Source organism: Amphiura filiformis, chromosome 20 (genome assembly GCF_039555335.1).
Source record: "Amphiura filiformis chromosome 20, Afil_fr2py, whole genome shotgun sequence".
NCBI classification, from domain to species: Eukaryota; Metazoa; Echinodermata; class Ophiuroidea; order Amphilepidida; family Amphiuridae; genus Amphiura; species Amphiura filiformis.
The window spans coordinates 55581315-55592679 of record NC_092647.1 but is presented as its reverse complement, the minus strand read 5'-3'; the positions used below and the strand labels follow the sequence as shown (position 1 = coordinate 55592679).

At 37.1% G+C, this 11365-nt stretch overlaps 1 protein-coding gene across 8 annotated transcripts in view; it reads left to right on the top strand.

Moving 5' to 3' along the window:
* The first annotated feature begins 130 nt into the window (after positions 1-130).
* The window catches only part of LOC140142051 (STE20-related kinase adapter protein alpha-like), a 29902-nt gene continuing 18667 nt past the window's right edge, over positions 131-11365 (top strand). For 2 of the 8 annotated variants that reach the window (XM_072163981.1, XM_072163978.1), the window contains exons 1-2: positions 131-259; positions 6518-6731. In XM_072163981.1, the coding sequence (XP_072020082.1) occupies positions 6720-6731 (12 nt within the window). In that variant the 5' untranslated portion in view covers positions 131-259; positions 6518-6719. Of the gene's footprint in view, positions 260-1063; positions 1082-6517; positions 6732-11365 lie in introns of those variants that run through there. The other 6 variants (XM_072163983.1, XM_072163980.1, XM_072163979.1 and 3 more) reach the window with 6 other exon arrangements.

The following is an 11365-nucleotide window of genomic DNA, read 5'->3' as shown; positions in this document are numbered from 1 at the left end:
ATAGGTTCCACAACCATGATTATACAGTTTAAACGCTTTTAGATATTAAAATTGTTCATAAAATTAGAATTTGGGATAAAAATTTTAATTTTAAAAGCACATTTTCATTTCAAAAAGCGAATCTTTTACAAATACATTTATAATTTTGGAAAAGCTGAGTGGCTTTAATTTGCTAGCATGAGTGGTGGCGCTATCCAAGTGTTTACAAACAGGATTTTCAGGTGAGGTTTTTGGACGGATTAGAGAGACCTTGTCTTCAGTAAGTTATTTCCAGCGTTTTACTTTATCTACTGTATAAAAATCTATGCATATTTGTCAGCAGAATAGATTTATTCTGATTCTGATTTTGGCAGTCTAAAGGAGTGAACTTGAATAGCAATCAAAACATTACACTCACTGATGGTGTCTTTTTTTTGGTGACTTCCTAAAATTGTTGCAGTATTTAACGCGGCTGTGTACTCAAGACATTGTTTCTTTCGCGAAATTGAGCTTTTTTGAAATGTATTTACTTTGTTATGTTTTTTATAAATACAAGGAAAGAAAATCCAGATTTGTTAACTCAACTGCTCTATTTTATGGATTTTATTTCACTATTTCACTCGTTTCCGTAATTTAAAAGGAAAGAAAATCTTTGTTGTACCATCGGGTATACGCGCGCAACAACTCATCGCGTTATGTAGACTCGCGATGTGTTAACGCACAGATACGCTGCGCATACACATAACGCTTAGCTGCGCGGCGCATCTTATGGAAGCACCGCGGAAGCGCTGATTTCACAGAAACCTAGCGGTGAAATGGCTCCGTTTAGCTGATAAAATGTGAATTTTTTCAAGTTCTTTCCCCTGATTTAAACATCAAGATATGAATAGATTTCGCCAAAACTTCTCAAAGGGCTGTGGATTTACCCGATGTTAACGTAATGTAAGGTAGAAAAACGAGAACTGCCGCATTCTCCTGTGATCTTCGATCAAAGTGCAAAATATGACCACTTTAAACTTCAACGGCCTTTATTTCAATGTTCATTATCTGGGTAAAATGACGATTTAGGTACACGATAACTCAATAAATACAGCATCTATAGGTAAGCAATTATGCTCATCATAAAAAGCATGATCGACTTAAGAAACAGTTTTCTCATTTTTTTATATTTTGGTCTATTTCCGATTTTAGGCATCATTTTGTGCAAATGGGCGTTTGTGAATTTTAAAAGTTCATTTTGATGCCTTATATGGTCAATATCTCAAAAAATAAGGCCAATATCAAAAACTAAAAAAAGCGTTTTTGGAATGGTGTCTCAAGATTAAGAAAAAAACAAAACAAAACTTTTTGGAAAGGGTGTTTTTTTGTTATGGCCATGTGTTTTGAACTCGCCACGCAAAAAGGGTGGCGGCGTTGCATTTTTCAAGATCCTTTCACCAAAATTTTTTATAACTTGACAACCACATGTACTACAGACATAAGTTTGGTGTCAATTTAAAGCTGAAACTCCATACTACATGCTGTGCGAAATCATTAAGGTGTGTTTTAGGGTGTTGGAGATATGTCCATTTGTTTTTGGGATATTCAGGGTGGCGGTGGCTGAGGAAGCGGTGGCTGAGGAAGCGGGCTGTACAATCCCTATGGAAGGCACAGCATCATGAGCATTGCAGTTATATTTTTCAATTGCTCCCATTTGCAAATTATAAGGCCCCTCTCAATGTAACTTGGACCCAAGTGTCCATAAGTAAAGAGGTATTAGATAAGCTATGTTTTAGGTCAAAGGTGGGGTCAAAGGTCACAGGTCAAAGGTCATTTAAGGTCATTTTCCGAAACAGTAAGAAAATAGATATATATGCCCTACCCCTATACAAGTATACATTTTCTGAAGGGAAATTTCATGGGGAGTGCAAATATGATGAGCAATTAAAGATAGGGGCAGAGGTTAAAAAAATATATCTTGAAAGATAAAAACTGAAAAAGTTAAATTTTTGCCGACAATTTCAGTCTGGACAACTTAACAATACCCCCTACCATTTTTTTAATGGCATATTTGGGTTGCTCATGCAATTTCCTTTCAGGAAATGTATATAGTTTGTATGGGGTGGAGTGCATACTTAAAATTTTATGTCAATTTCAACCTCGGAAGGCGTAAATAAGCTCAAAAAGGCTGTGCAACGCAAAATGGGGCGAGTTCAAGACACATGGCCTTATGATGTACCGAACAAAAATTGCCAAAAACTCACTTTTTTTGTGATTTTCTTCATAATTGTTGTTTTTACACCATATTAAGATTCATTGATGTCTTGCCTATATAAAAATGTATACTTTTATATGTCTAGCGTTAATAATTAAAAAGTTATGGCACTTTTACTACATGCATGTCTGAGAGTACACAGCTGCCTTAAAGGGGCATTTCGTGATCCACAGCCTCATCCCCCACTTTTCTCAAAAAAAGTTGAGATTTTTATATCACTGGAAACCTCTGGCTACATAATGTTTATGTACAAAATATTTCTTGCAGATTAATTCGTTTAGCAAAGATATCGTGAAATTTGAATTTCGTTCTGGTGCACCAGAACGAAATTACAACGTATTGTCTATGGAGCAGTGGGTTAGTCCATCTCAAATCACCTAATGGGTTGGCTGGTCACCCTCTCAGATTTTGTTTAAAATCACTTATCATAGCCCTATGTGCCAAATGAACACATTTCAAATGGTAGGTCTCTACTCCTTGTCGTTTCCGAGAACCAGCCTATTGAAAATTGGGTCAGACCCCCCTTTTTGGGCACGTGTGTCGCGACATTAGTTTTCTTCCGAGTTTAGACATCCATATCTTCCCCTAGGGGTAAACTACAGGGCTACAAATTGGAACCTAGGGTGTCTTTGACCCAAATAACCAGATTCTGGACTCGTAAACAATGTATCTCACCCCCATTTGCTGATATAGACATATAAAAATGCATGTTCGTGCTGACGCACATAACATATTCCTGTTTTTGACCCCCCCCCCTCCTCTTCATCCTAGATGTCAGACATCATCTATTTTGCCTTTAGTAGGCAATATAGGTTCAGGTGTGACCCCCTATATCAGGGTAGACCACTCATTGGCTTAATAAAAATTTCACAGGGGATCAAAGATGACTCCTCAGCCAAAAGAACCCCCGTTCGTGACCCCATTTGACCTTGTGGGAAATAATCCACCATAACCAAACTCACACAAATTCAAAATACTTGCATGATGTTCCTCTATACCAAAAATCTTAGTGGTGTCAAGCCATCTTCATGACTAAATTAGTGTTTGAATCTCTCATTGAAATACACAGTAAATGGATGAACTTTGCATTCTGGGAATTAGAACATTACTGTGTATTTCAATGTGATCTCCAAACAGTCATTTAACCATGAAGATGGCTTGACACCACTTTGATTCTGGTACAGAGGAACATCATAAATATTTTGAATATGTGAGTTTGATTATGATGGCTCATTTCCACATAATAAAATTGGGTTGGTATTTAGGACAATTTTGTGTGTATTTCAATGGGAAGTGGACAAATTGCATCAAAAAACATCAAATATTCAACGAGCCATAACTCAGAAACGACAAGGAATTGAGACCTTCCGTTTGAAATGTGTTCATTTGACCCATAGGTGTATGATATAAGTGATTTTAAAGAAAATCTGAGAGGGTGTCCAGCCAACTTTTTCTGAAAATTAGGTGAGTTGATATGGAACGACTCCAGTGTATAATACACATAATCATGCATAACTCGCAAACGCAATATCGGAATCAACTAAAATTTTGGGAATATGCTTTTTTCGTGGATATGTACTGAAAAATGTCATAAAAAGAGGATGCTAGGATCACGAAATACTCCTTTAATTTTGTGACCTACAATTTATTTATTTATTTATTTATTTATTCTTTCTTTTAATATTGAGGGTTATACTGCTTCAGTGACAAGCACTGCTTTTCAAGCAGGGCCTCATTGTATACATGTTCTAAATAGCAACAAAATACACAATATTTACAAAATATCATAGAGGGTATTCATTACTACGACGTCATTGTCTTTGATGTGATTGCTCATGCATAAAATTCCTCCACATAGGTTGTTTAGCTTAAAGCCATATTATAACATTTGCTGAGGAAGACGCCCTCACTGAATTTTTAAAATTCCTTTTTTCACACGATTAAATTGTACTTTATTAAACCAATATACCCTGCAAAAATCAAGGCTCTAGGTGCTGTAGTTTTGCCAAAATCCGAGATTTTGAATAAAACGCCGGAACCGGCGCTTTATTATTACAATGGAATTATTAGTCGAACGCATACACGATGTTCATAACACACAGTACGTCACGGCGTGCGGGACGGTGATATACACAACAAAGGGTCGTACCACAACATGACCGAAGGAGTGGTACGTATTGGCGACATGTACGCTGGTAGTAGGCCTAAACTCCGATTTTATTTTATTTGCCTAGTTGTTCGGCTCAAAAATAAAAGGGATATATATCTGACAGTAAAGCTAACATTTTATGGCAAAGAAATGCTAATCTATTTTGTTTGAAAATGTTATAATATGGCTTTAATCGGGAGAGTGACCTCTTGAAATGATGATCACAGTTATCTTTGAGTTATTACAGTGAGGCCCACGTACAATGTTCAACACAAAGTGAACAATGCTATAACTTGGAGGACAAACAAACCAACACCGCCAAATTCGACTGACATGTGTACAGCGTGGGAAGCTATGGGAAATTGAACACTTGTTGTCTGATCATGCATGTGTTTATGGTTCGGGTAGCGGTTACTTAGCAACTCTTGTTCCGCTTGGGTTTATTGCATACACTCTATTCCCGGCAGGGCTTGAACATGTTGAAATAAGGATTTCAGATCCAGGAGCAATTTTGGGTGTTTTTGTGTAAATATTGCCCCTGGTCTATACAAATACACACAGTTCTGTTTCAGAACCAGGGGCATTTTGCCTTTTAGCAGGGGTATATTTGCCCCTTGCTCCTGCTTATTTCAAGCCCTGATTCTCGGTACATGTACATACAGTATTTACAATTTACATTTTAGAAGGTCATTTTCACGGTTATAAATTTGTTTCTCGATGATAGACTCAACAATTTAGATACGTACAGTAAAAGGATTATTTCGTGATCCTAGCATCCTTTTTTTATGACATTTTTCAGTAGATATCCATGAAAAAAGCTTATTCCCAAAATTTCAGTTGATTCCGATTTTGCGTTTGCAAGTCATGAATTAATCTCAAGAAATATTTTGCAAATAATCATTATGTAAGTTTCCAGTGGTATAAAAATCTCAACATTTTTTGAGTAAAGTGGGGAATGTAGACTACCCCGTAGTCCACTTGCCCATTGTGCATACTCTGGATATTGTATTTAAGCTTAAAACTCTGATTTAATTAATGTGTGCACAATTGATAGATTTTCACATCTGATGAGTCACCCTACTCCCTCTGTTTATTAGCTTCCCAAGTGGACTACTGACATTGCCTTGCGGTTAAGATTTTTAACACGGGACTCTATGGAGAGTTAGGCCAATTTCTGGCCTAACTAAAATTGGCGATGATGTAATGCATCTTTAAATGGATCTGCCTTGTGATTGGTCGCCCATACCTCGCTATGGTTTAAATCGTCTGGGCCCGCGCCAATACCATTAACTACACCGTAAACAACTGTCTGTGGTATTAGCGGGCGCTTTTGTGTTGAAGCGAAAGTTAATCTCTCATCAAACATCTGGCGCGTACTTGTGGTTAATGGACTGATAAACAAGTATGCTTGACAGTGTGTTTTAGAGAGCAAAGTCCAGGGGTAAAGTTCTGCTTACAATTCGAAGTTCATAGTCGAAATTTCGGGGTTCGCTATCAATAAACTGGTAGATTCCAAAATCAGAATTGTTCAGTATTAAAGTGAGCCGTTATAATTATGCAAGATAATGTTGCATTCAATTACTTTTATTGTCACTAATCGTCTGATATTTTTAACTCTTTATGACCATTTTACTATTGAATACTTTAATTTTAATAAACATCAGTATAATTTTGAGTTCAACGAAATGGGATCATCATGACTAATAATAACATATTTTTAATAAAATTCGACTATGGCATAGTCTATGGGGAATGAGGCTGTGGATCACGAAGTGCCTTTTTAAAAAGGCCTATTTTGCTGTAAATTGATGTTCTCAGGCCTTCATTTTGACAATTTCAGGAGCTCTGTTAATCACTCTCCTGAGTTTACTAAGGTGCTTAACAAGGAGCTCAATCTTATAATATCTGTATTAAAACATAGGGATTCAAGTAGTGAGGAGCTCAGTAAATCATACTCCTGGAATGTTGTTAAGGAGCTCTGTAGGAGCTCTGGTGCAATCAAGCTCCTCAAAAATGAAGGTCTGGTTCTCATTGTTCAATTTGTATTTTGTTCTCATTCTGTGCTCACTTGCTAGCTTTATGTCACTCTCACATTTCAATGCTTCATCTGCTTTATATTATATTTTCTTACACAGCTGGTTACTTGGGTTGGTCTGCTTTGCCTCACAGTGTCACTCACAGTACACATTTGGCTAATTGCCTGCTTGGCCTGCCTGCCTCATCTGCAGCTAGTGGTGTGTGCGCATATGTACACACATACACACATGCTTGCACAAGCTTTCTTCATCACTTTGATTGTTTTTGTGTTGCACGGATAGTGCATGCATCACATGCTCCATGTCATGTTTGGTATGTACTTGTTCGATGTGTTACCTGGGGTGGTCATTGACAAGGGGTATCATGCTTGACCAAGTTTCAAAACGCACCCTTAACCCCATGAGAACTGCCTGCCGATTGGTCAAAATGGAAGTTTTCATTATCAATTGGCCCAATCAGCAACATTGTTAGAATAATTTCACCACACACAAAAATTGGGGTGAATTATTTGCAAAGCTCCATTCTGATTGGTGATTAAAGTGAAGATATCATGTAATTGACCAATTGGAGGCAATGTTAAATCAGCAGTTAGTGCTCAGAGGGTTAAGTATTTGTGAGGTCTGAAAATGCACCCAAAAGAAGAATGACAACCGTTATGACAAGTGCAATTCAGCAATTTTTGTACCCTGATTTATCAAGTACAATGTAAATCATTAATTTTCCACTCACAATGTAAATCATCAATTTCTTAACCCTAACAACTGGGAAAACAGAGAAATTCAGAACCTTAAACCTTTAATATGTCATGCTGCATTTGTCTCAAAGGACCCTAAACACTACTGATTATGAAAAAAAGCCCCTTTCTACAATGTACATGAATCTTTGGTCAAAATGATATCCCTTCTCACTGTACATGTAATGCTGTGTAATGATATTGGTTGTGGGAAAAGTCATGGTATTTTAAAAATTTGTTCAAATGTGTAGTGTTGTACATATATACTGTGCACAAAAATTGTCTGTACACTTGAATAAAAGTTACAGAATAAAGTGGTCGATAGATGGAGAATTTGTTCTGCATATTTTGATCTGATTTGGCACGAGACAACTTTATTTCCTATATAACTTTAGCAATTTGAGTCAAAAAAGAGAGCTTTTTAAAAGTGACAATAATTTACATTGACTTTTCCTCAAAGCAAGCATGCAGGTATTGAACACAGTGGAGTAAGCATTCATCTGTCAGGGTGTAATGAACTAGTAACAAAAGGCAGCGGAAATCGCCTTGAAGGAGGAAATATCAAAATTTGTCACTTTTGAAATTCTGCCTTTTGTCATTCAAATACTTATACATTGTTACAGTAGCTTAAGGGGGTAGGCCTACTACACCCCTGGCCAATTGTGTGCCTATTTGTGCAGTTTTCTCAAAAATTATAGCACATTAGTGACAAATAAGATATGTATATTATTGGGGCAAGGACTAGTACAACTACTGCCCTGAAAATTTTATTTCAGCACAGACAACAGTTGTGGAGTTACAGTCAAAAATTAGGGAAACCCAATATTTGATCAATAAATCAATAACTACTTGTCTTGAGTCACTGAAATTCCAGTGAAGTAACTGGTTTCCTTGCCCCTATAATATACATAACTTTTGTTACCAGTGTTTTATTAGTTTTTGAGAAAAATGCAAAAATAGTCACAAATTTATCAAGGGGTGTAGTACCATCTTAAAGCTTAAAGTGAAATAAAGTCACATGGTGCTGAATGAGGTATCAAAAGTATGCAGAATAAAGGAGCGATTGCCGAATAGGGTGCAACTCTACTAGTCTTATTACAAGACTGCCCTACCCCAACCCTAAACCCTAACACTAAACTCCGTAAACGAGGACTGGACTCAAGTCTAGCAAGTTGCACCCTATTCGGTAATTGTACCAGAACGGAGCAAAGAACAAAATTCTCCATCACTCTATTTTAGTGTCTAAAGAAAAAATTAGCTTTTGTTTTTTAAAAGTGTAAGGATACTTTTTGTGTTCAGTATACATTAAAACATCTCAAACAATTATCAGGGTACATGTACATAATAAACCAGTATGTTTTGTATAAATTCAGTGTTTTTTTAGTTTAGTTTTTGGAACTACATGAATATTACATATTGCTCAAAAACATGAAAATAAAGTATCAACATTTCAACGCCATTCTTGGTTTCATCTCCTGTTTGGTAGTGATCAGGTCCATGATTGGTAGTGATGTGTGTGCTATTTAATACTGTGACCATTGAAAAAAATTCCTGATATATGTCAGTAATCGAACTTGAGGTGAATCAAAGTACATGTATATTGCTCAGTAGAATAGTGTACATTTGTTGTGGGAGTAAATTATGATGCAATAATTGAGGAAAAGTATAGATTGCATCAAGCCCTGTTTTATGGGCCTGACCTACCCAGATATTACTTTTTATGGATTTTTAAGAAAAATTGGTGTACATGTATTAGACGTGGATTAATTTGGATTGAAAACAAGGTGTTTCTTTTTTTCTTCAGATTTGTGTGATTTGTAGGGTTATTTGCAAAACAAAAACTACCGGCAGGCCTCGAAATAAGCAGATCTGAACCAGGAGCCACACATTTGGAAAAAGCGGTTCCTGGTCCTGTGATTATCGAGTAAACCAGGAGCCATTTTTTAAGAGCTAAGAGTCCTTTAAATTTTAATTGTACATATTAAGTACAAAACTTAATTTAACTACCAGGCTCTTTAAAAAAATTAAGAGCCTGGTTCCCATGATTTTGGTGTGGACCATGAGCCAAAATGTTATGACCATTGGGTAAATGGTTCCTGGGTGCCTGCTTATTTCGAGGCTTGACTACCGGTACCCTTTTTGTTGGCACATAATGGCTTGGTAGCCTAATGGTTAGGCAGTTCGACTCATGATTACAAGTAGGGATGACCATCATGATTTCATGTTGCCCCTTTTGCTACAAAAGATTGTTTTCTGGAAAGAACTCATCAACAGAAGTATTTTGGTGGTTAAATGGTCAAAATCGGTGAAAAACTTTTCGAATTATGAATTTTCAAAGTTTCCCATTCTGACTGGTCATTGGAACGAAATAAATTGACAAAGTCTAAATATAGCAATGTGAGCAAAATTGGTATAAGCATATATTTACCTTTTTATATTTCTTTATTTTAATATATATATGCAAACATGAAACAAGCATATTGTGAAAGTATCAAAGGGTTTCTTATGAAATGGCACTTTACTAGTCAATAGCATTAAGTATTTCTTCAAACCGAGGCACTGAAATCATGCTTTTAGAAAACATTTGCCAAAAATCATCCATAATGGCCAAAGTGGCACAAAATCAAAAGTCCAGGTGAACTTTTTTACCACAAATATAAACACTACACATAAGAAAAATACTAATGTACTACAAGGGATTTTCAACATAGGAATCCAAACAATCAAGTACCAACATGCACAGCTTTGTCCTGATATCACTTCTGGGGTTTTAACAAAATGTTTAACCTCTATTGTGATTGGCAGCAGCATAAGGTATCTCTTTGATAGCTGATAATGCCCAGCCATTCAGCAAGTGGCTAATAACTGACCTTGATAGGCTTGAATGAATACTGTCATGTGCTACAAAACCATCACACTCCAGGGGCTGGTCACTCCATATGCTACAGGGAGCACAGTACTTTAACAATGGAGTGAAAGACTCATTATTGATTAGGCGTAGCGTATTTTAAAAGTACAGCTCCTGTGCGTGTATAGCAGCAAGTCAGTGCAGATGGTATAAATATAAGAAAATGTTTAGGGTTGAGATCAGGTGAATAATACAACAAATGAGCATGAAACTTCACATTTATGTTCAGAAAGGTGTCTATTTAACATGATTCGAAAGGTGTTTGGAACTTCCAAAGGGAAGCTGGTGATTTAATTTTTAACTCGAGATCTACTTGTCCGTTTTTTTTCCTTTTTACAGAGGGTATGATAGAGGTAATAACAACAACTCTGCCAAATTACAGCTCAGTAGGTCAAGGTGTTCACCTGATCTTATTCATCTGAATATTTTGTGCCATTCTGAGCAGTGCTGCACTGGGCCACTGGCAATTAAGCGCACTGTGGCGATGGACCAATTTTGACTCACACAGAAAAACCAAATAAGTTATGATGCTGTAACTTGCAGGATAGTTACAAAACATAATTGGCATTAACAGCTCCAATTTTTACAAAAAAATTATGAAAAATAAAAGAATGAGCTCAATTTAGAAATGTCTGTGCAAGTAGTGCACAGTTGAGCTCCCTGCATGTCTATGGGAGTGTTCTAATCAAGTTGATGGTTCATTGGTCATCCCTATTACAAGGTTATGGATGTGACCCCCGTCAGGCCCAACATGTAGTTTCCTTGGGCAAGGCACTATAGTGCATGTCCTACTCCACCCAGGTGTATAATGTAGAGTTGTAAGGGGTAGTCATACCAACATTGTTTTTGTTTGTAGCCACACAGTTGACAGTTATCTTACATCCATAGCAATCATAAAAATAGTAAGGGCTCATATTGAAATTCCCTTGCACAGGAAGGTGTGCGCCATCCTGCAGCTTTCCTGTGCTAGCCTACTTTTGTTAAAATCCTGGGCAGGGTGTATCACTGATGCATATAATCCATTCGTTTTATGACCGAGCTTTCCTGAGGCGCGCGCTTAGCGAGGGGAATCCTGCAGTGTTCGAAATAGGGCCAGTCAGCCGCCCATTGACCTGTAACTTTTTGGCCTGGCCGGCAACTTTTCTGACTGGCATCTAGTTGCCGGCTCGGCTGGCCGGTAACTTTTTAAGATCAAGCCCGGCTGGCCTGTAACTTTTTGAGGCATATTTCGAACACTGGAATCCTGCCTTCTTTCTGTGTGAAAACGTGGTAGGGTATTTCAATATGAGCTCTAAGAAGAAGGGG